Source organism: Lepidochelys olivacea (genome assembly GCF_965140295.1).
Source record: "Lepidochelys olivacea isolate rLepOli2 genome assembly, chromosome: 2".
In the NCBI taxonomy this organism is placed as follows: Eukaryota; Metazoa; Chordata; order Testudines; family Cheloniidae; genus Lepidochelys; species Lepidochelys olivacea.
In genome coordinates this window covers 57,689,510-57,714,800 of record NC_140412.1, presented here as the reverse complement: position 1 = coordinate 57,714,800, position 25,291 = coordinate 57,689,510, and the positions used below count along the sequence as shown (strand labels likewise).

Below are 25,291 nucleotides of genomic sequence, written 5' to 3'. Positions count from 1 at the left end.
CAGTTAAAGAACCAAAAAAGTAACAGAGCCTATAAGGTGAAATATACACTAAACAAAGAGGGGGGATTCATGGGAGAGGACTATGATAAGAAAAAAAACCCAAATTCACCAAAGGAAGGAGGAAGAATGGGAGAAAATCCTATTGTCCTATCTTTTCAACTTGGAAATAAAATTACGTTATTGAAAGGGTCCCTTTAAAAAACGATTTTCCATACTACATATAATTTTAAAAAGGAAGAATAATTGTAAAATCATTTAAATGCAAGAGTACTTCTTTCCAGATTTTTACTTCTGAGAGACCGCATCAATGTACAACTCCTTAAAGTAGCAGAAAAAAATCTTTATTTGTTGTGGCCCTACACATCTCCAGAGGAGATTCTATTTATAACCATCAAAACCTACGAATCCGTTCTTTTGAGAAAATTGTTATCTTTATAAAACGATACTCTTAATATTAAACATATCCCTCTGAATGAAAGTCACACTCCATATAAAAACCTTAAAGATTAAATTCTGAAACACCACCACCTAATTTGCACCTGTGGAAATGGGCAGATGTGCAAACCAGTAACAGAGCATGCAATTACCCAATGCATGTGCACAATTACATGTTTGCAGGTAAATTTTTTGAAATTATAGTATAAATTATCGCATCAGAAAATTCGGTCAGATAGGAACAAAAAGCATTTTTTAAAGAAAATTGATGAAATAAATTGTTTAACAGCAGGGAGCTCTGAACTCAGTTCATAGCAGATAATAATCTAGCCCCAGTAAAACAAATCCTATTCTCCAACTCTTCGTGACAACTAAAATCCTGGTCTGGACAAGTGAAACATAACTTATTGTTCACTGGGTAGGCTTTTGAACTGCAATTAAAATATCTAGGTGGATTAAATGACTTGGTGGCGCACATGACATGAAGCTGAAAATGAATATTAGTCTCATGCCTCAGTTTATTTACTATAAACACACTGACCAGCAGAAAAATATAGATTATCTTTCTGCTCATCCCAAGATTTAGGTAAATTCTTCCTCTAGTTCTGCTCAGGGAGTTGAACACTATATCCTGCACATCAGGAAGAGAGCCCAAGTTAATTATGTGTGCATCCAGCTCAAAGTGCTGTATGGGGCACAACACCTCTTCTCTGGTCTGTACAAGAACACTGAGAGTTTGTTTACACTGGGGACTTCTGCACCAGCATAGGTACAGTAATGCAAGTCACAATGATGCAAACCACTTTTACAATGGTGTAACAAGCCTACATTGTGGGTTTGTGCTGTTGCAGCTACTTCAGAATAAAATACCTCCAATGTAGACAAGCCATGGCAAGAGGCAGAGTTTTAGAAGCCGCTTTGGGTCACACATGCCTCTGTCAATGAGCCCAGGACTAAATGCAGATCAGGAGAGCTAAGTAGCATGTCACTTAGACAGGAATTTACAACATGCATTCAACACAATTTCCTTTTAAGAAATAACCTACAGTTTGAGAACATAAGAGTGGCCATGTTGGATCAGACCAAAGATCCATCTAGCCCAGGGGTTCCCAAACTTGGTTCTCGGCTTATTCAGGGTAAGCCCCTGGCAGGCCATGAGATGCTTTGTTTACCTTCGTGTCCGCAGGTACAGCTGCTCACAGTGGCTGCGGTTCGCCGTTCGCGGACAATGGAAGATGCGGTAAGCGGTGCAGGCCGGGCCACCGCTTCCCGCAGCCCCCATTGGCCAGGAACGGCAAACCGCGGTCACTGGGAGCTCTGCACGGCTGTACCTGTGGATGCTCAGGTAAGCAAAGCATCTCACGGCCCGCCACGGGCTTTTTCTGAACAAGCCGTGAACCAAGTTTGGGAACCCCTGATCTAGCCCAATATCCTGTCTTCCAACATTGGCCAATGCCAGGTGCCCCAGAGGTAATAAATAGAGGATGTAATCATCCGCTGATCCATCCCCAGCTTCTGGCAAACAGAGGCTAGGGACACCATCCCTGCCCATCCTGGCTAATAGCCACTGATGGACCTATCCTCCTGAACTTATCTAGTTCTTTTTTTGAACCCTGTTATAGTCTTGGCCTGCACAACATTCTCCAGCAAGGAGTTCCACAGATTGACTACACTGTATGAAAAAATACTTCCTTTTGTTTGTTTTAAACCTGCCACCTATTAATTTCATTTGGTGACCCCTAGTTCGTGCGTTATGAGGAGTAAATAACACTTCCTTATTTATTTTCTCCACACCAGACCTGATTTTATAGACCTCTATCATATCCCCTTAGTCATCCCTCTTCCAAGCTGAAAAGTCCCAGTCTTATTAATTGCTCCTCATATGGCAGCCATGCCATACCCCTAATCATTTTTGTAGCCCTTTTCTGAACCTTTTCCAATTACAAAACGTATCTTTTTTGAGATGGAGAGACCACATCTGCACACCGTATTCAAGATGTGGACGTACCATGGATTTATATAGAGGCAATATGATATTTTCTGTCTTATTATCTATCCCTTTCTTAATGATTCCCAACATTCTGTTTGCTTTTTGGACTGCCGCTGCACATTGACTGGATGTTTTCAGGGAACTAGCCACAATGACGCCAAGATCTCTTTATTGCATGGCTCTTTCTGGCTCCAAACAAAATTGGCACAACCATACTTTCTTGTCCAACAACTAGGTTGCCCTGGAGCAAAAAAAAAAAAAAAATCCTAGCATGCTTTTAGTTCATGTTGAAATGTAAGTTGGCATAAATAGATATTTGCCTTGAGTATATGCTGAGGCAACCTCAAGAATGTGACACACCATTATAAGTACACTATTTGATTCAACCCTGCTGCTCACCCTAACTATCAGATGGTTCTGTAATGTAGCTTCTGTTTGGAGTAAATGAGCCAAAAAATCAAAACTATTTCATACATGAAAGTTAATGACCTATACAAGACATGGAATCCCAAAGAGGAAGAAATATCCTAACAGAAACACAAAGGGAGTAAAGGAAAGAGGAGCATTTTGGTAATATGAAATTCATGCACACGTACATACATATGCTGTCCTCAATTATACTTGCAGAGGAAAGGGTTGCAGTTACCATCCAATGAAGTTACGTAGCTGCAGCTAAAGGAAGAATATGAACACTGACCGGCCAAACTACTCAACTGGCTTTAATGAGGCTACACAGGTTCCTGCAAAAAGTGATGAGCTGCAAGAGCTCAACATCTTATGGAACTGGATTTTGGGCCATCTTTTCTCACCTTTTCTGGCTGATCTTGAAGAGGGGTGGAGGCTTTATAACCAAGCTGTAGCAACATCGCTTCTGCTGCATTTCTTTTAGCTATTTTCTTGTTGGGGCCTGTTCCAGTAGTAACTTCACTGCCTATTTTGACCTTTTAAAATGAAACAAAAATATTGATCACAATCACTGATAAATTTGTGGCAGTCTAGATCAACAAGGTTGTTGCAGTGTGTTACTATAGTCAGTTGCATCAGGTGCAACCAAAAAAAAAAAAAAAAAAAACTGAGAGGGGGTTATTGGACTAATTTCTTTACCAAAATCTGGGGGGAGGGGACAAGCAGCTGGTTCCATAGATGAGCTTGCTTCCATTCCTTCTGAAAGCCTCTCGTCCCAGAAACACCATGGCCATCACTCATACCATAAAAGTATGAGTGTCTATACATGACTGTGCCTGTGAATTTTATGTGCCCCAGCTCTGTGTCCGCATACCCCAGGATTGTGCCGTGTGTCCCCCAGGTCCTATTCTCTGCATTCCTTGATGTCCCCGCCCCCAGCTCTTGCTCTCTCCTGCCTCCCCCCAGGAGAAAGAAGTGATATAGCTTCTGAGTTTTCTCCTCCCCTGCAGGATGTACTGGCTGCAGCAAACCTCCAGAAGCCAATCAGCATCATTAGGAGCCAGAGCAAAGTGGAAACTATGGGTATCTCATAAGAATGACCCTACTGTGTCAGACCAATGGCTCTTCTAGCCCAGTATCCTGTTGTCCAACAGTGGCCGGTGCCAAGTGCTTCAGAGAGAATGAACAGAACAGGCAATCATCGAATGATCCATCCAGTTGTCCATTCCCAGCTTCTGGCAGTCAGACGCCAGGGACACTCAGAGCATGGGGCTGCATCCCTGACCATCTTGGCTAATAGCCATTGATTGACCTATCCTCCATGAACTTATGTGTAACGCTTCAGTGTAAACGCTACTTATGTTGATGGGAGGGTTCTCCTGTCAGCATAGGTAATCCCCCTCCCTGGGAGGCGGTAGCTAGGTCTACAGAAGACCTCTGTTGATCTAGCAATGTCAATATCAGTGGTTGGGTTGGCATAGTTATGTCTCTCCAGGGTGTGAATTTTTCTCACCCCTGAGAGACTTACATCGCTATGCCAATGTAAGTTCCCAGTGAGAACGGTTTGGTCCAGGGGAAATTAAATGGACATTAATAGAAAGAGTACTGGATGTTTTGGGGGAAGAGGGAGAACGCTTTTCATCTTTATCCTCCCCAGCCATAGGGCAAACAATATTGGAGTGGAAATCACGGGGCGGAGGGGAAAGGGGGAGATTTGGGCAGGGCATGAGCCTCTTCTTTTCCTTCAACAATTATGCCTGTGCCCTTGGATGATCTTCCATCAACACGTTTTCTGAGAAGTTGAGGTCTCACTGGAAATGTGGTCTGTACAACATAAAGGATTTCCTGCCAACCAAGAAGTCCCACATAGGAAAGGCAGTTAAAACTTCAAAATAAAAATGACATATTATAAACAACAGATGTCCACAAAGAGAATATAACGCTGTAATTTAGTCTTTGGGCTCTGCTACCATTCATAAACTGTGCAAGCTGCATGCTCCTAGTTTATGACTATTGTCCACCAAATGTCCCCTATTCATTCTCAGGTCATTCATAATTCTTCAATACCTATATTTTACTTGGTGCATTCAGTCATTTTATTTGCCAGATCCTGTTTCAAAAATGGTGTATGGTTGCAAAAGTATATACAACAGTTAGGAAGTAATAATCTACTTCATAAAACAATCCAAACAAAAATTTCACAGGTCAAATGTCTCAAATCTTACTGTTTTTTAAATTCTAAAATATCAGCTTTCGAAAAAGAAATAAAAAATCTTGTTAATTAAAGTCAACATGTTTTCCAGGTACTCATTTATCAAATAAATCTTTGTTTACGAAAACATTTAGATTATCCTGTTTTGGTTTTAAATATCTATTGTACATACAGAAACAAGAAAATACTCTAAATATTCTCTGCAAACTAAAGAAGGCATAATTAAGCAAAAACATCCAAAATTATGAAAACAGAAATCTGGAACTTGAAGCTTGAAGTAACAGTTAACTTTGCAGTCATGATTAGAAAATAACCAAATTGCAATGAGCTTGTATGTAATAAAATTGAAGAACCTTAATGAGGCGAGACAAAAATGATAATTTATCGCATAGTCCACAATAAATCAATGTGTTGCTATTTCTCAGACCTGTAAAACTGGTTTGGCTATTATTATAACCTCTATCAAGGATTAAAGGTCTGACTACAAAGAGCGAGCTTTCCTAAATTAACTTTGGGAACAGAACACCAACTAATGTCATCAGAGGTTTTCTTCTGTTTATGTAACGGTCAGGACAAGTAATTGGATCCATTTCATCACATCTAAACTTGCTCTTTGTGTGACAGATAAAAATGAACATATTATCTCTGGATATTTTACTTCCACATTCAATTAAATCAAATGAAAACACTGTTTAAGTAGTTTATACAAAAGACTTTTTACTTAGATAAGTTTTTTGCATGCACTAATGAATCCAGTGGGATGTCTGGTGGGAGAAAAAAAGCAATATCGTTTTAGTGTGAAAGCATTATAAAGCAAGGCCAAAAGTCCCTGTTTAGGCTACACTGTTTATGAACACCCATAAAAAGGCAGCTGGGCTACAGAATTACTTTAACTCCCCCTTTCACAAGAGTCTTCCTAGGCAAGGGAGTAACACAGTTCAGTGTAAAGTTTTTTTTCCCCTTCAAAGCCAAATGTTTCACTATTAAAGTACTGAGGTTGCCTACAAAGCAAATCCAAATTCAAGGTGAAATTGTTCTCAAACACTGATCTGTAGTCCACAGCACCCTTTCTGACTGTGCACAGAACCATCTCAGATTGAGAATGGCCAGGGAAAGATGGAGGTTAGATGGTCTGTTATAGGATCTCCTGGCTTCAAACCCTTACACAATGTGAAAAAAAAATTAGAAACCACAGTTCTAAGGACATAATAGAAACTCTTAAATAAGAAAACTGAAGGGGAAAAGTAACATTTTAGTTTGAAGAGAGTTCATTACAGTATTGAACACCTTGCAAACAAAGGCCACTAAATTTTGAGGGTAACGATGCAATTCTAGAGCAGAAGGAGAAAGTGGGGCAAGATGGGAAAACATTAAGGTAAGCTTTTAAATTCAGTGAAACCACAACAAGTTTAATGAGCTACATTCTAAGTTCCCTCTAAGCTGCGCGGCTGTGCAGCAGGCTATCAAGGGCTGCGCAGCAGGCTATCAAGGGCTGCGCAGGTGGGAAGAGGTGCCTCTTCCTCAGCCCCGGAGCTGCCCCGGTGTGGAGAGGCGCTCTCCCCTAGCCCTGGACTGCTGTGAATACTTATTTGTATTACAGTTTCTGATCTTTCTAAATTCATCCATCAGTCATCACAAAGTTTTTGTCAGGATAGTGTAGCAAAGGAAAAAACAAAAACAATAAAGTAAATCATGAACAGACAGTAAAATAAGGAAATAAAACAAATAGGTGAAAAAAGACCACCGCTAAAAAAAAAAAGTTTAAGAAAAGCAAAAACACCAGGGGGAAAATAGCTATCACTTTAGAAAGGGATTACACATCTAATTGGATTTATTTCATCTACAGAAAGGAAAAAGGTCAAATAGCCTTTTTTTTAAAATGGCTAGCAGCAAATTTTGTACTCCTGCTGCTTAACTGTATGATATGTAAAGAGCTAAACAATGTTAGATGGGATCGGCTTTATATTCCACCATTGTTCTTCTTGTGCTTGGTCATAACAGAATAAAGGAATCTTTCCTAATATAACAACATCAGACAATACCTGCATAACAAACTCTCGGCGACGAGGCATCCCTCTCTCTGAAAGAAGAATATACTCTGGCTCCTTCTCCTTTTTGGCCTGCTGGATTTGAGCCAAGCGGCTAATGGGGTTCATTCCTTGACCATATTCTGGTCCAGTCTAAAATAAGATTTAAAAAACCCAAGTTATTTCAGCACATGCCAGTGCAACAATTACACTGCATGTTCTTTTAATAAGATTTTTTCCATGCTGTTCTCTCAGAGTGATATACTAGACAAGAGAGCATGCCCAAATGAACAAACTGCATTGTCACTTGATCATGGGATTCAGGATCAGGATCCTAAGGTGGAAACTGTAGCAAGTGGTTGGTCTGACCACACTGCAAATCCTGTTAATGTCTGCATCTACACTGCCTAGCATCAGACTCATAATTTACCAGCAGTATTCACGAATTAGCTCCCTCAGATATAGGAATGGTGGAAGCAAAAGCATAGAAGAGGCTTATACATTTTTATAATCGTGTCTTCTAACCCTATTCAGAGTATAGCTGGGCAGTACCTGTCAAAACGGGAGCGCTGGTGCCAGAGCCACCTTAATTCTTTGAATTTCCTGGCTTTTAGAAGCTTTAACGTTCCATAAATGTTAGGTTTTTGCATTTAATATTTTTAGGCTATGATTTTCCAAGGACCCTAAGGGAATTAGGCTTCTAGCTTCCACCGAATTTCAGCAAGAATTGGGTGTCTGAGTAGGTCTACATTATGGAAACTATGCTGGCATTGCTACGCTGGTCTAGCCCTGTAGCATAAATACAGAAACAGCTTTTCTGTCAGTGACATCACCTTCCTGAACACTGTTAGCTATGTTGATGAAGCACTCTTCCACTGAGTTAGCTGTTTCTACACTGGGGGTTATGTCGGCATAACTACATCGATCAGAGGTATTTTTTCACATACCTGACTGACTTAGTTATGTCAGTATAACTTTCTAGTGTAGACCAAGCCTAATTAATTTAGGAATTGTCTACACTTAAAACACTAGAGGAGCACTGGTGCTGTAGCGCTTCACTGTAGACACTACCTATGCCAACAGGAAGGATTCCTTTCATCAGCATAGGTAATCCACATCCCTGAGAGGCGACAGCTAGGTTCCTAGAAGAATTCTTCCGTCAACCTAGCGCTGTCTACATGGGGACTTAGGTCAGCTTAACTACACCACCCAGGGATGTAGATTTTTCACACCCCTGACTGACATAGTTAAACTGACCAAATTTTCTAGAGTAGACCAGGCCTTTGACACCTTCAAAAATCCCAGCCTTCCATTTTAAGAAAAATGAAATGAGGAAAAAAATTTAAAAGCAGTTGCAGTAAGTGGCTTGCAAAGTTTCCAAGTTCAGCTGCTCTCTCTAAAGCTATTTGCTTATTCAGCTTGCATACTTTACAAAGCTCTGGTAAGGTGGTTGTTCCTGTAGTATTAGGCTTGCGGGAATTTTTACTTGTTATGTCCAAACCAGAATTCAAATTTCAGACATTTTTGCTATAGCGCTATCTAAATCAAACCAAGGAATTATGGACAGAATTCTTTAAAATAGGAAAAGTGCATTTTTTCCACCCTCACTAAACTCAGAAATATTAACTGAAGAGATTTTTTTTTTAAGTTACCCAGAGACAAGCATGATCATTTAATCCAAAAAAACCCAATATTCTGCAAAGAAATTATTTTTCTTTAAAGAGTAATAGTTCTCTGAAGACAGCACTTATAATGCTGTATGTCTTCAGACTTCAGGGCTTGTTTCCACATGTAATAGCAGGGAAGTACTCTAGACATAAAGGGTTTGATTCTCCATTGCCCAGCACCCAGGGTAGTCATTTACATAGTGCAAAATGGATATGAAAGGCTGCAAATCAGAGTATCATTTTGCACTCACTTTATACTGGTGTAAATGATTACTCAATGGAGAATCAGGTTAACTACTTCACCAGACAATGGTATCCTCAAAAATCAAATTAATTTAGACCACTGACAGTCTCTTTCTGGATTGAAGTGCTGATAGGCTAAGCTGAGTATCTGTATGCTGCTAAGGCTACTCAATAATGTTTCATAAATGTATGTAGAGAACATCACATGGCAGCCTTTGTTAGATCAGATGCAAGCTGGTCACGCCAGCTGGCCCCATGTTCAGAAGGAATTTAGGATGAGTGCACAAAACAGAACCAGTCACTGTGGACTGAAGCTCATGAATCCTAGAAGCAGCCATAAATCTACTGCCACCAGGAATAAACACTCCATTTAGGAAACTTGAGCTCACAAGAATCTAAAGGCTCTAAAGGAAGCTTAATCAGTGTAGTAAGAAGCCTATTAATATCCTGTGACACAGGGAAGATTGTAATGGAGGGATAGCTCAAATTCAACAAGCTCTTTATGGGTTTGACCATTAAAGGTGGAGAAGGAACTGGTCTATCTTTTATGTGGTTTTGAGACCTGAAGAGTGTTATCAAATGACTTCTAACCGAAATGTAGACACATGCAGTAAGTAATTCTATGGTTTTTCTGCAGAGCGTGTAAAGAGATCCACTTGATGGTGATGTGAACAGAGCTTTGGACTCTTTCCAAGATACTATCTTTGATTAACCAATCAAATAGACTGAAGCTGCACCCAGGGAATAGTGACTGAGTCTCCTTCAAGCTGAGAGCACTGACAACAGAGTCTATCTTCCAAGGGCATGAAGTAAACATTTGACTTTTAAGAGATTTTCAGGATAGCAAGTTAGATGAATGTATAAAATATTCTGAGGCTGCTAAAATCAACTGGAATCAGGCTTCTTAGTCATTGACAAACTGCTGTGGTTGGAGACTACATGGCCTTCCCTCAGACCCAAATGGTGTCACTCACGTTTGTTTGTAAACATTATGAATGCATTAAGAACTAAGCTTGAAGCAGCTGGACTGCTTTGTCTCAGCACTTGACAGCTTAATAAAAAAAAAATCTTAAAAATAAACCATATGGGCAAAAATAAGACGAAATAATAACTAACGAAACAGAGGACACCTAAGTAGCAACAACAACTGATTAAAAGACTTGCTGAGAGAACTACTGCAAAAACCATTCGGCTGCATGTGTTCTCTTGCATATTAATGGTAACTGGGACAGTGGTCTCCAAGGAATCCACACTTTGCTTACTGGACTTATGGCACTATATTATTTGCTCAGAGAAACCTATATTAATTGTATCATATGATACAGACAGGAAGACATACCTGTATCAGTGCTAGATAAATCTATTCCTAACCTGAAACTTGAGTTGAAATGGGTAAGTGATCTAGCTAAAATGTGAACTAACATCTTACATCTAACTTGAGAAGAGAAAAGCATTCCAAGAGCTGCAATTTACTCTTTCTGTACACAGGAGACTACAATATTACTATGACAATGTCTGGGTTCCTAGTGCATAATTATTTGGGTACTGCAATATTTTGACAATAAAGGTATCAACTGTTAGGAATAAAGACACTTCACATGTACCGGATCAATAGCTATCACCTTGAATCACACTGCGTCATCAACCACTGAGTAAATGACCACATGGATTATCTACAAAATACTGTAACTCCCTATACTGAATATTTAATTAAAGATTTACAAATAAACATGGAAAAATAAGAAACATCTCTTTTTTTTAATAAAATAAAAGTATTTTAAACAGGTGACTAGAGAGGCTACTTTTCTTAATAAGAACCAGTCCTTGCAATGCTGCCTTATTACAGAGAACTTTTTACCACCACATGGGAGTTTTACTGTGAGAGCTGAGAGAGAAGTAGATAACCGTTTTTCTGTCTCTTGTTAGGAGATACTCCTCAATACACAGCAACATGGGTTCTGAGAGAGGAGATCTATTCTATACAGGAAGTAAGACTAAATTATCACAATGGTCCCTTCTGGCCTTTGAATTTATGAATCTTGCCCCACAGGACGTCAATGGAAGAACTCCCATTGACTATAGTGCTACATCTTTAGACTGTAATGGGCAACATCTTTTGGGCAAATACATTTGATACATTTATGGAAAAGCTTTCTTTCTTGTCACAAATGAAATATGACAAATGACAATTAGAGCCATGACTGTTGGGATTTTAGAAAATCCCAACATACCCAGACAATTTAAAATTCAAGTTATACAAATAAATATGTAATGACATGAACAAGGAAGTGGCAGCAGAATGGACTATTTGATCATATAGGTCTTTTCTATCTTTAATATTAATAAGTCTATGATTTCCTAAGAGAATTGCTTGTTGTGACATATACAGACACTTACCTTTAATATTGTTTTTGGGCGTTTTTTAAAGTAAAGTTTTGGCTTTTCAATCACAGGAAGAGGTGGAAGTTTTTTGAGTTCTTGTAAGACAGCAATTGCAGCGCGTTTCTTTGAGAGTTTCTTACTGTTTCCTTCTCCTTCTGCAGAGAACTCTCCTACTGAAACTCGAGTAACAAAGCTCTTCATGTGTGGAGGGCCACTTTCTTTAATCACCTAAATTGAACAGAAAATTATTTCAAGTCAAATTATCATATAAGAACACATACCTCATCTTTAACCTTGTAATGCATCAACACAATGTAAAGACATGACCATGAGGTGCTTATCACAAGTACGGCTTTTTTCCATGCAAACTGGTTTGATGAAGATTAGATCTGCCTGGGGGATGGGAGTTGTGTGTTTGGGAGGGAGTTCAGTTCCGCTGGTTGTTGGAGGAGGAAGCAGCTATTTAATTAAATTTAATTTTGTTTTCATGTGTATTGGGGTACCCAGAGCTTTGAATAGGCACCTTTTTCTATTACTTTCAAAATCAAAATAAATACTTATTATTTCAGTAGTATGCAGCATTGCCCAGTAGGACAGAACCATTTGCTGAAGAAAAGCAATGCCACAATACAAGGGGACTCAGATAAAGGTGCTAAGCCAGTCTTAGTTCAATAACTGTGCTTTTAAAAGGTTTAAACCCTCAATCTTAAAAATATTTCAACATGTTTTGTATTAAAGTCTTCCCCCCCCCCAAGATCATGTCCCTTGCATTATTTCAGGGGTTCTCAGACTTTTGTACTGGTGACCCCTTTCACATACCAAGCCTCTGAGTGGACCATGCCCCTTCCCCCCGCCCCATACATCAAGAACACTTTTTTATATATTTAACACCATTATAAATGCTGGCGGCAAAGCGGGGTTTGGGATGGAGGCTGACAGCTCATGACCGCCCATGTAATAACCTCCCGACCCCCAGTTTGAGAATCCCTGCATTATTTAGTTTAGCCACTACCCTGTAATGGGGTCTCCTTAAGCATGTATTTCTTTTTCAAACTCTGTTTTGTTGTAATTTCACATGAAAATATAAGTCAGTACATACATCAATCAAAAGACACAAAATGAAGGTGAACAGGCAACTATGTTTGAATTTTCCCAGAAAAAAGAAGTCTGTGGATTCTGTTAGTTTTAGCTCAGGACTGCCCTCAATCTTTGTATTGAGATAAGAATTTCCTCCCCACCCTAGAGTGCACTATTATGGCACTAGTTAGAAGAGGACCCTGCCTGAAATCCCAGCCCCACTAAAGCCAATGGAAGTTTTACCACTGACTTCAATTAAGTCAAGTTTTTACCCTTGCATTTAACACCATGCAAAGATTGCAACTAGGCCGTAGAGGTTTCTTACATCCTTTCTCCGTACACAGGGCTTGATCAGTCTAGTTGTGAATTTCCAGCGTGGTCAAAAGAGGGAGATCTAGCGTTTCTGTTCCATTTTCCTTCTGAAGGGGCACAGATGGTACATAGCAGGCCAAAAATTCTGACCCAGAGTTTCTTTCTTTTTGGAACACCCTAAACCTCCAGCAGAGCAGAACTTATACTGTGCAAAAGATTTTAACATTCTTTTATTTTTAAACTAGGAAAATTAAAATATGAAAGTACACCTCAAGGCTTTTGTGCAATAATTTTCAACCCTGAAGTCAGGGGAAAAGAGGTTATGTCTTCACAGCAATGGTATCTTCCAGTCTCTTTTAAATCTGTACCTTAGTATATTACCGGATGTTGTTATATGAATAGTATAACATGGACAGATTGTGGAACATGTTTAATTTAAAATGACTACAAGAACTTTAGCATTTTCATTTCCCATCTTTTTTGAGTGTTTGAAATCATGATCCTGGCAATAGCACAGGATAGGTGTTTGTATTCTTATATAGTATAATGTATTTATAAAACTACTCATACTCAGACAAAAGAAACATACAGAAATATTTATATTGACCAAATGGGAAAGGGCAAAACTACTTGCGGAAGAAATACCACTGTCAAGTTCCTAAAAAGTATTTTTTAATGTAAAAAGAATTTTTTTGAAAAAAACCTAGTGTCTCTTTAACCCTTTATATTGTAGATACACTGCACATGGAAAATAATGGCCGGCAAAGACTCTTATTGACGTCAGTGGGCTTTGGATCAGGCCCAATACCAAAGTTAGGTTCTTTTGCAACAACCATCTTAACCTAAAACCTATTTTTGGCTGACCCCAGAAATTCAGAGTGTTTTAAAACTTCCTCTACTTAATATGCTTTAAAACATTTGTGCTATAAATCCAAAAATACAGAGGTTTATAACTGAGTTCAATCGTCACTAAACAAAAATGCTACCCACTTTAGATGCTAGCACACTACAATGCTCCTTGAGTTGAGAGATTCATCCTGCAGCTGAGAATCTGAGTAGCAGCAACAGCAATATTTTTCTCTTTCTGTCAGTCTTATTCCACCATGAGAACATACAATGGGCCAAATTCATGCCTGGTGTCATGCCAAAGGTTAAATTATAACAGGGATGAATTCAGGTCAATTTAATGAATCACTCTGACAAATTAAAAAACAGGAGCACAATAGCAGTGAAGTAAGGGAGAGTGTAGACTGAGACGTCTGGGTCATTTGAGATGATGAGATGTGGGATATGTTGGCCAGAGACTAACGAGCTAGTAGTCATCATGGGGGCAAAGACTACAGGAAGATCTTCAGTGCCTCAACACACCTTTTTCTAGGAGTACATGCAGAAGGCTGATCTCAGCTTGGAAGACACACTTGAGAAGAATGCTTGAAGATGTAGAACATGAGCCCCCAACCCCTGCTGACAGGACAAAGCAAAGGAGAAGCCCACAGATGGCATTTTGAAAGATGAGATTGAGATTAAATGGAGACATTTTTAAACCCTAACAGAGAAGCAGAAAAAAAGCCGAGTAGATGAAACGAAGGCTATGTCTACACAGCCCCTCAGTTCAGACTACAGGGGTGTATAGTGTGCAAAGTGCTGCACTTTAACTCCCCCGTGTGGACGCAGCATGTGTGAACTAAAAGGTTCCTAGTTCATGTTAACAGAATCTTCTTCAAACAGAACTATAATAAAGCATCCACACAGGGTGTTACAGCACAGCACTTTGGTGCACACTGCTATTCACACCCCCATAGTCCAAACTGTGGGAGGGCCTAATCTAGACAAGCCCAAAGTCAATTATAACCATCCCTGTTTAAGGTTTGAGAAAATACCAAAATAAATCCACAGGTTAATGCAAATGAAAACACAGGCAGAAATGTGGTATTTTGCCAGTTTAAAAAAAAATCCACATCTTTATTAAACATATAGAAACTCTACTGTTAAACCCTTTGAGCAAGAAGTCCCCACACGTCAGAGTGAGGAAGATTGACATCCTTCCACCCTTGCTAGAAGGGAACTACCAAACATGTGCTTAGAGACTGGCAGGCCTGAGAACGGGCACCAAATCTCATGATGAGAACTTGGTCACAGCATTAGGCAATCCATTATCTTTCCAAGTGATTAGCTTGGGTCCTTCCTGCCTCTCAATGCCAATGGGACAGAAAGACACTTCTCTCCTACTTCTCCTCATGCAGTCTTGCATAATCATCATGAAAATTTGCCAGACTAAAATCTTCTCACTCTTGATGTTGATAATGAAAAATTGATGTTATTTTACTTGCCCACCCAAAATAAATAAAGTAATTAAAATAAAAAACTAGCCCCTGGCAAGAGGACAATAGCAATCTTGTATAGTTGTTCTAAAGCCTTGAGTAGGCCAAATCAGTTAAACCTCCTTAGATTCCCCATCTCAGCCTGAAAGCTGAAAACAAGACAGGGAAAGAAATTTTCATTGTGACTCCTAGCAAATGGAAACATGTAACTGACGCGAAAGTCATCTGTGATGGGGCATGCATACCACGCACTAGGAGGAAAGGGTTAATCCCACAATATAGGTGGTGCAAGTCCCGCCCCTTAGACCTGACTGGGCATTCTCCAAATGCTGCACTAGTATAAAGGAGAGAAGCCCAGCTCATTACAGGCTGACTGCTGGGGAAGGAGGACACTCAGGGGAGGCTCCAGCCCAGGAGCCTGCTTCAGCCCCTGACTGTAGGAACCAGAGAGCCTGAGGCCCAGACTGGAGACCAGTTACCCACAGCCAGTCAACAGAAGTCAGAGTCCCAACAAGCTACCTATGCCAAGAAGCTTGGAGACCCCAACCACAAACGGACCCCAGCTTCAGGACTCAGGGGAGGAAGTGGCCTGGGGAGTGGAGAGAGTGGTACCTCGCACCCGAGGAAGGTCAGCGTCTTGCAGTAGGAATCCCGCTGACAGGATGGTGACCATGCTCACGACTGACAGGGCCCTGTCTCGGGACCCAGGAGAGAGGGAGGAGCTGGGTCCCCCTACTCTCCCCCGCCACCATCAACCCTTAGGTGGGGGCCCACTTGTCTGACTCTGGCCCCTAGGCCACACAGCCCTGACCCTAAGGGCAGCTGTACTGACTCTGGCCACTAGGCTCCATGGCCCTGACCAGGAAGGCAGCTGAAATGACTCTGGCCCCTTGGCCGCACAGCCCTGAACTCAAGGGCCACAGTACTGAGGCTGGCCACTAGGCCTCACTGCCCTGAACCCAAGGGCTGCCCTTTTGAATCTGACCATTGTGCCTTATCATGATAAGGCCTGAAACAGTTGGGTGGACAGTAACCGTGGTGTCAGCACACCCATCGTCCGCTTCAACAGGAGACAGGGTGGGGATACACTGCCACACCCTGACACATAGTATTTTCCACCCAAACAATGCATGGTTCTCCCTTCAAAATTTGCCAACTGCAACATTAAATTATAATCCTGTCTTTAAAGAGTGGAAAAAAACCAGAACACACACACAGAACATAAATGCATAAACCTCCATGAAATAATGAAGGCAAAAGGCTGAGATTTCTCTATACTGCCCAGCAGGAAGCAATAGGCAAAACCCTTGCTCTGCAGCAACAGCTCATAGGGCAGGGGTAGTCAATCGGTGGACTATGGACCAAATCCAGACCGCCAGATGCTTTTGAACAGACCCTGAAATCTTTTCATTTACTTATTATCATTATTGTTTTTCTTATTATTTTTTTCTCTGGAGTCTGGACCTTGACCAAGAAATTTGGTCCTTGACAAAAAATAGACTACCCTTGTCATAGGGTGACTGACGACCGTACTCATCTTTAAAACCTGCTCCGTAACAGACCCACACAAGTGCTAAAATAGCTACAAGTTGCTGCAGTGGGGGGATGCTATTATCCGTCTGGCCTCTAAACAGCCCCGGAAAGCACATACCAGCTACTGGGCTAGAGTAAAATTGTTATGCTATAGAATATTGATACTTTAAGGCATTTTTAAAAATCAATTCTTTAATACACAGAAACTGCTTTACATGGCTTCTGGAAGTTCTTGGAGAACAAATACTAGCTTTACTTTATCAGGCAGAGTAAGTGAGATTATGTGATTGTGTAATTCCCCATTAGCCAAACTGCCAGGACCAAATTCTGCTCTGTTCCACCCATACAGCCACACTGACATCATAGGGCAGAACCTGGCCCCTAAGTTACATTACAAACTCTCCCCATTCTCCAAATATTATGCAATTCTGGAAAACTGTTCACATGAAACGTTAAATATCTTTAACCATTTGCTCATCTATGTAACAGAGCACAGCTTTAATATTTACTAAAGCTTTGTCAGATGAAGAAATTGCTGAGCATTCTACAGCTATCGTATGATAAAGATAATGAAAGCTTTAATGCATGACTGGAATAATACAAAATATTCTTGAGAACAATCTCATTAGAAACACCAGATCCTGTAGATTATCACAAATTGGTTAGTCATTTTACTGAAATATAAGATATCTTTTTAAAACAATACACAGGTTAAGCTTCAATTCTACCTAAGAATGTCAACAACATTTACATTTAATGACACTAAACAACACACACAGAAAAATTGTTATGTTTTTGAGAGATTAAAAAAAAATTATATTGGGAAGTTTTTGAAATCAGAGGGAATTAATTATATGTTGTTCCCTCTTGGTAGGCGGGCAAGAAATTATCCTTTTATAATTTATGGAAACATCATTAATAGTAATAACATTCTTCAGAATATTCTCATGCAAATGGCACAGTAGAGAGTTTCCCTGTATCAGACATTCCCATCTTCGCGTCTTCTTACTTGACACCACTTATGGCTGCAACAACCTCCTGATTAACACCTCCAAAGCACCGTCACTCTTTACCTTCAAAAATCTTCCAAACGCCCAACTACTGTGTGACTCATTACCCATCTCCCTATATGTATCTCTGCATATACAAATCAGTATATGCAGTACAAATGCATATACTGATTTGTACTGATTTGACGTACTGATTTGTCCGTCACAGGGTAAATGGCCCCTATGTTTGAAGTTGGAGCCAGCACCCCTGTGCCACAGCTGGTGCTCCCATTTGGCCAATTAAGAGGGAGATGCAGCACCTAGGTGCTATAAAGGATCAGGGAGAGACCCAGTGAGAAGGACTCCCAGAGAGTCAGAGCAAACTGTTTCAGTCAGGAAGGGCAGGCGAGATCAGAGAACTGGAGGAGTCCCAGAAGAAAGCTGAAGGTAGTTTCTGGGACAAGGCAGGAGAACAGCACAAGCAGTTTGCTGGTTGGCATTCCTGAGAGAGGGCTGAAGACAGGAGGAGCAGCAGAGGGAGTTGCCTGCTGACCCTAAGCCCGAGAGCTGGAACGGAGGGCCAGAAAGGGCTGAAGACAGGAGGAGCAGCAGAGTAGCTTACCCACTGACATCTCCAGGGCCAGAGAGCCAGAACCGTGAGAGTGCCAGGGGGAGTGAAGGATACTCCCAGCAGAGAGGCTGTGGGCACTCCCACTGAGAAGAATGAGACTGTTGGAAGGGCTGAGGTGGCTGTCCTGGAACAAGGACAGGAGAGGACTGAAAGTCTGGGCATGGTTGAATTCACCAGTATGCGGGGCACTGAGGAATGAGAGGTCTTAAGTTTTAATGACGGCTTGCACTGGGGTGAGAATTGGACTACATATTTGGGACTCCTCTTGTAGACTATGGTGCTGTAATAAACCAGTCCCAAGGAGGGGTAATATTGAAATAAGAAAGCCAGAAGTGATATTAGGCCACCTGGGAGGGAAAACTGAAGCAGGTGTACCTGTCATGCCATGACCTACCACAGGAGGGTGTTCCAGGCAGGCTGCCCTATGAAACCCTACAATGTAGTAGCATGTGGCTGTGGAGTATAAACCCTTCTGCGGCAAGGAACCTGTTATTTGTTTGGCACCATTACTGTAAAGCAGCTTGTACCCTTATAGCACTAGATAAATAATACAACCATTAACTATATAAGCAATTGTAGTCTAGGTGACTAGTTATGTGAGTAAAGTTATGCATGTGCTGAAGTACTGACAGGATTAAGGCCTAAATAAGGAACATTAAGAGAGAGTCTGGCCCATAGATAAAATGGGATTTGAGGAGGAGAAAGATGTGGAGACTGAAGCAGAGATACGAAAAAAAGAAGTGAGGGCATTACCAATAACTCTTTGAGAAGGGGACATGTGTTAAGTGTCCTTATGGGAGCTTTCATGGTGTCCCAATGTCTTGCAGCATCTCCCAGGATTAGGAGAGAAGGTCTAGGTTGCCTCTCTCTCGGAGTGTGTGGTTTGTTTTTTTGGGGTTTTTTTTTCCTGTGTTGAATGTGGCTATCAATTCCAATTTACACCCCATGATGGCAAAGGATAAACAAAGAGTCACTCTACCATCCATTAAAGACTGAAGGACAATGGACCTATCAGCGTCTACATGTTTGGCCCACATTTATTTGACAGAGCAGCCAATTTAATAATATAAAATGACACCTTAGACTCGGATTAATTTTCAATTTCTTTTCTTATTTAGAATTTGCATGCATTTATTTGTAATGAATTCTCTCACCCAGCCCTTTTGCTTTTAGTTGTTGCTTATTACATTTTTATAAACACTCGGAAGACAGCAGAACAGCTCAATATATAAACTGGTCTACTCACATATATAACACATACCTCAAAACTGACAGGCATGTTGCGCTTCAAGGCAATTTCAAACACTATGCTGATCTCAGATTTGTTTGCATCTTTTTCTTCTTCTGTTTCCTTTCCTGCCTCTCCATTCTGCATCATATAAAACAAGGTAAGCATATTAAAATACTTGCTTTCAAGGAGCAGAAATACAATTTCCCCTTTATTCCTCAATGTCTAGAATATATTTCCACCAAAACAATATTGTTGTGAATTGCAATATTTCATAATTTGTTTAACTTTAAAGAGATTGAAATAATTACCAATAAATATTAAAAGTATAAAATTACAGACAGAGTTACTATGGGTAGTGATCGATCTATTGGGGATCGATCTAGCGCATCTCGTCTAGACGTGATAAATCAATCCCCAAATCGATGCCTGTACTCCACCTCAGCAGGAGGAGTAAGCAGAGTCGACGGTCAACTTGCTGCTGTGAGGAAGGCCAGGTAAGTCAAACTAAGATGCTTCATCTTCAGCTAAGTGTAGCCCAGGCCTTAGTGGTTTGTTAAAATGTCACATTTATGAAATAACTTAGTCTCTACTCCTTCCAGAGTGAAACTTCTTTTGATGTTCACCTATTAATTACAGTCACTTGTCTGAACAGCCATTACATTTTTTGGCCCTGCAAGTGTTCCTGACTCCCTATAAGTCACATCGTATAACACATTACCCGCCATCCACTTACCTGTAAAATCAACACAAAACGTAGCCATGCCTTATATTAAAGGAACATTTATACATGGTTATAAAGGATAAATAAATAAGCAAGCAAGCAATTTTTACAGACTTTTAAGCTGATTAGAAACACGGTTTATAACAGTCTATAACACACACTATTCATGTCCATAACAAAACTGTTTACAGTTCCAGGGCAGCCTGTGTCTTTGACCTCTCTCTCTTCCCATGGACATCCCTTCCAAGGACCAGCCCACATCTGTATTTCTCTCAAGGTGGAGTTCTGTGATTTATCCCCACTCTCTGACTGGGCCACTAGGTTACAGTACCCATCTACCAACCATATCCTCAGCAGGGCCTGCTGAGTTTTAGCCCCTGCTTAGATTTTCATTCCAGGAGCTCATCACCAGCATGAAAATGCAGTGACAGAGAACAGTTTCTTCCAAACAAAGCATTATTTAATTACCCTTAGGATCATAACAACAAAATAAAACAAAAGGCCTAACATATTATCCTATCTATACCTTAGCCTTTCCTTGCAAGTTCAGAAGGCTCCATTTGTCCCAGGCATTCCCCCATATTGGGTTTGTTGAGGCACGCTGCATCTCTGTAGCTTCTGCCCCTCAGCTCTGTCCGCCAGTCAGTGTTCTCCTGTCTCCACAGAGACTCAGCTTTTAAAAGTGCTTTCCCACCTGAAAAGCCCCTGAGGTTTGTTTCAGACAAGGATCTTTCCCCATTTTGTGGGTTCTGTTTCTATATCAGTTGAGGTAAACTTTCAAAGATTAACACCTACATTGTCTGTTTGGGCACCAGAAATTAGGGCTGTCCAGAGTCACTGAGTTTGGCTTCTCCAGACCAAAGCTAACTAAAGGCTTATTTAAACAGTGCTTTAATCCATACCAGAAGGGTGTACATTTTAATTCACAATAGCATATCTTGCACTAACTGGCCCATGTGGACCCTGCTGGTGCACAGATTATATATAAATTTAACTACTACTATTTTATATATATATATATATATATATATATATATATATATATATATATATATATATACACACACATACATACAGATAATACCCACATTCTTCACAATAACTATAAATTATATTAATAACCTTTTATAAACTATTTATACATTTAAACTTATGCATAAGAAACAAACTACTAAAATGTACAGGAAGGGAAAGCCTTTATTTATCTCAGCAAATGGTCACAAAAGTCTACAAACAGGGTCCAAACACTCAGCTAGCTTTCCAATTTAAGCTTTGACCCTGAAAATGCTCTTCAATATTTTTAGCAATGGTCTGGAAGAAAACACAAAATCATTGCTGCTAAAGTTTACAGGTGATACAAATATTTAGAGAAAGGGTAAATAATGTCCAGGACAGGTCAGTTCTAGAGAGAGATCTGGATCATGTGGTAAGGGGAACTCACTTGAACATCATGTATGTTAGTACAGCTAAATACAAGGTCACACACCTGGAACCAAGAATGCAGGTCACACTTATAGGATAGCAGACTGTATTTTGGAAAGCAGTGACTTAGAAAAGGACTTAGGGGGTCATGGAGGATAATGAACTAAACAGGAACTTGCAGCAGGTTGCAGAGGCTAAGAAAACAAATGAATTCCTGGGATATATAATAGGGGAATACTGAATAGAAGTAGGGAGGTGTTGTTACCACTGAAGACTGCATTAGCAAGACCACTACTGGAATGCTGTGTCTAGTTCTGGGGGCCACACTTTAAAATAGACATTGACAAAAAGGGTTCAGAGAAGAGCTACAAGCATGATCCGTGGTTTGGAAAACCTGATTTACAGTGAGAGAAGCCTAATCAATTTGTCTTAACAAAGAGAAGGTTATAAGGTGAGTTAACCACAGTCTGGAACCACCTACATGGGGGGAAGATTTCTGATAGCAGGGAGCTCTTCAAATCTAGCAGTCAAAGGCATAATGAGATCTAATGGATGGAAGCTAAAGCTAAACAAATTCAGACTAGAAATAAAGTGTAATTTATTTTTTACAATGAGGTTACTTAACCACTGGAACAATTTACCTTGGGTGTGATAAAATCTTTTAAATCATGGTTGGATGTCTTTCTAAAAGCTTTGCTCAAGCTCAGACAGAAGTTTTGGGACTGATGCAGGAATTCCTAGGTAAAATTCTATGGCCTGTGCTCTGTAGGTAATAAAGGTCCCTTCTTCCCCTTAAAATCTCTGAGTTTATGAATATTCTTGCAGGGAGTGCAAATGTAAGCACAGGCTTGGCAAAGGCACAAGTAACATTATGGATTAGGCACTGTCCTCAGCCCTGAGCAGCAGTAAGTCTCAAGCTTCTTCCACATCTTCTTGAATGTAAGGAAGCCAAAGTGCATAAGGGGAAGGTCATGTAGAAATTACGAGAGTTTCTAAAGATTTATGGATTTAAATGTAACCCTCATCATAAGTCTGAAACTCTCAGCTATGCATTCGCTTCTTAGGCCTCACTTCCGCTAGTTGGCAGGGGTAATTTGGCAGCCACAAAGTAGTTCTTTCATTAGTGCAGGTTCAGATTCCTATACACTTCCTGTCGTGCTCACTGCTGTTCACCTTGTGCTTTCTCCACACTTTGCACAACGTAGTACCAAGTCCACAAAATTTATTTTCAGTGCTTTAACATGTCTAAAAGATTTTGTGTGCCTCACATTAAGTTAAAAAAAGAAACCTCATAATTTGAAAGAAATATTGAGACATCTGCATTAAACAGACACCTGCTTATGAAGGCCAAAGGATGAACAGTACCTATTTATGTATTATTTACTGTGCTCTATACTGTACTGAACATAGAGGAATTCATGGTTTCCATCTCAAGGATTTTATAGTCTATGTTAGGCCTACATCACAGTTCAGATGCACAAACACCAGATGGAACTGAGTCATTGGTTTGTATTTGTCACAATTTAGGACAACTGCACCTGTATTTCCCCTCAGTGGTCCAGCAAGGGCACCATTCCCAGGTTTCCAGCTTTCCAGCCGTCATCTCTCTTGTGTGGAGAGGCTCATCCCTCTTCCTTTTGACCAGGATATTTCCAGGCTGCACAGTTCCCCGTCTTCACTGCGTATTTCCCAGCACAGACAGGTTGTCCAAGGTCAACCTGCTTGCTTTCTCTTTAGAGACAGCTGACAGGCGTAATTGCTACAGTTATAGGGTACCACACTGTGACGTTGCACTGTATAATGCTTTATAGAAATATGCTTATGAGTGTAAATATGACATAACTGGAATATGTTTTATGCTAGATATGCCATGTGATGTATCTTTACAAAGGTTATGTTCTACAGAATGTATTCATCCTATTCAGATGCAAATATCACTTTTATATCTGAAGTTATGAGTGTTGGGTCTATGCTTGTAGTTAAAGCATTTGCTGTAGGAAGCACATAAGGCAGATTTGGTCAACATAGTGTGAAGGGGTTATTCAAGTAATTGGGAGTACTTAGCTAACAATGGAACTTAGGAGATGCCAATCCATATCTAAGCTTTCCTGGGAACGTTCAAACTAACATGTAAACAATGGAGTCCCGGCCTACAAAAAGCTGAATCATTCATAGACATGTGACTTGCCCAGGTGACTGCAAAACTCCATCTTGTGGAGGGGATTTAACACAGGAGAAGAGAGGGGTTTCCACCCACAAGAGAGACTATATAAGCATCTGGAAACCCCTCCATTTTGTCTTCAGCTGGCTCAGAAGATAGCCTCTCCACCTCAAAGAGATGCCTGAAAGAAACTGGAACAAAGGACAGTAACTACAGGAGTGTGAGTGATTGCTGGACCCAGACGAGGAGGAAGTCTAGTCTGTAAAAGAAGCTTACTGGAACATCTCTGAGGGTGAGATTTACCTGCATTTAGTTCTTTACTGTATGAGGCTTAGACTTGCGTGTTTTATTTTATTTTGCTTGGTAACTTACTTTGTTCTGTCTGTTATTACTTGAAACTACTTAAATCCTACTTTTTATATTCAGTAAAATCACTTTTTACTTATTATTTAACCCAGAGCAAGTAATTAATTCCTGGGGGAGCAAACAGCTGTGCATCTCTCTTTATCAATGTTATAGAGGGTGAACAGTTTATGGGTTTACCCTGTATAAGCTTTATACAGAGTAAAACGGATTTATTTGGGGTTTGGATCCCATTGGGAACTGGGTATCTGGGTGTTGGAGACAGGAGCACTTCTTAAGCTGTTTTCAGTTAAGCCTGCAGCTTTCGGGGGACATGGTTCGGACCTGGGCCTATGTTTGTAGCAGGCTAGTGTGTCTGGCTCACAAAGGCAAGGTACTGAAGTCCCAAGCTGTCAGGGAAAACAGACTCAGAGGAGTCTCAGCACATCAAGTCAGTCCCAAGGGGGTTTCTGTGACCCAACCCGTCACACACACATCACTTCCCCTGCAAGTCTACTTTATTCTTAAGGTAAAAAGCACTACAGAAAAAACATATCTAAAACAATAAAATGACCTACATGTATGTTAATAAGCTTACCAGGGTTCACCCCATCCCTAACATGGATTCTGGCAGAAACAGAACCTTTAGATCCCCACTCAAGGGGGAATTCCTTGTGGTTACCAATTCATCACAGCTGAGCTTCAGCTCTGAACAAGCACCCAGTCCTTCCAACTCTACTCTAGGGACTGGGGCCCTCTTGTGGGCCAGGGGTTCTGTCAGTTTGCTGGATCAGAAAGATGACTCTGAGCCAATGTAAAATCAGGCTATTTATCCAAAACCCCTTTCTTTGTCTATTAGTTCAGACTGGATTCTCCATATGCATATCTCTTCAGTGGGGTGGCTTCAAAGGGTTGAATACATAGGAAGTTCATTAGCATCCCCCCTCCCTACTAGAGAAGGTACATTCAATGCCACAGTAACATATACCCAGTTGTATTTTTAATACAACATATCCCAAAGGTATTAACCTTAATTCAATAAGGTTAAATTGAGTCAATAAAGTTTATCTTAATTCCATAACGTTTGTACAGGATATTATACAGGACATTGTCTGTTTGTCAGAGTATTTAATTTGCGATGCCCACTACCACTCTACTTGTAGGTAGATCATACTGTGAGGATGATGCAA

General features: G+C 40.4%; 1 protein-coding gene across 10 annotated transcripts in view; it reads right to left on the bottom strand.

Annotated features, from left to right (window-relative positions):
• STAU2 (staufen double-stranded RNA binding protein 2) overlaps nt 1–25,291 on the bottom strand; it is a 225,177-nt gene that overhangs the window by 138,172 nt on the left and 61,714 nt on the right. For all 10 annotated transcript variants that reach the window (XM_084621497.1, XM_084621499.1, XM_084621494.1 and 7 more), the window contains 4 exons: nt 19,486–19,593; nt 11,377–11,589; nt 7,085–7,222; nt 3,235–3,366 (listed from right to left, as the gene is read on the bottom strand). In XM_084621497.1, coding sequence (XP_084477623.1) covers nt 3,235–3,366; nt 7,085–7,222; nt 11,377–11,589; nt 19,486–19,593 — 591 coding nt within the window. The remainder of the gene's footprint in view (nt 1–3,234; nt 3,367–7,084; nt 7,223–11,376; nt 11,590–19,485; nt 19,594–25,291) is intronic.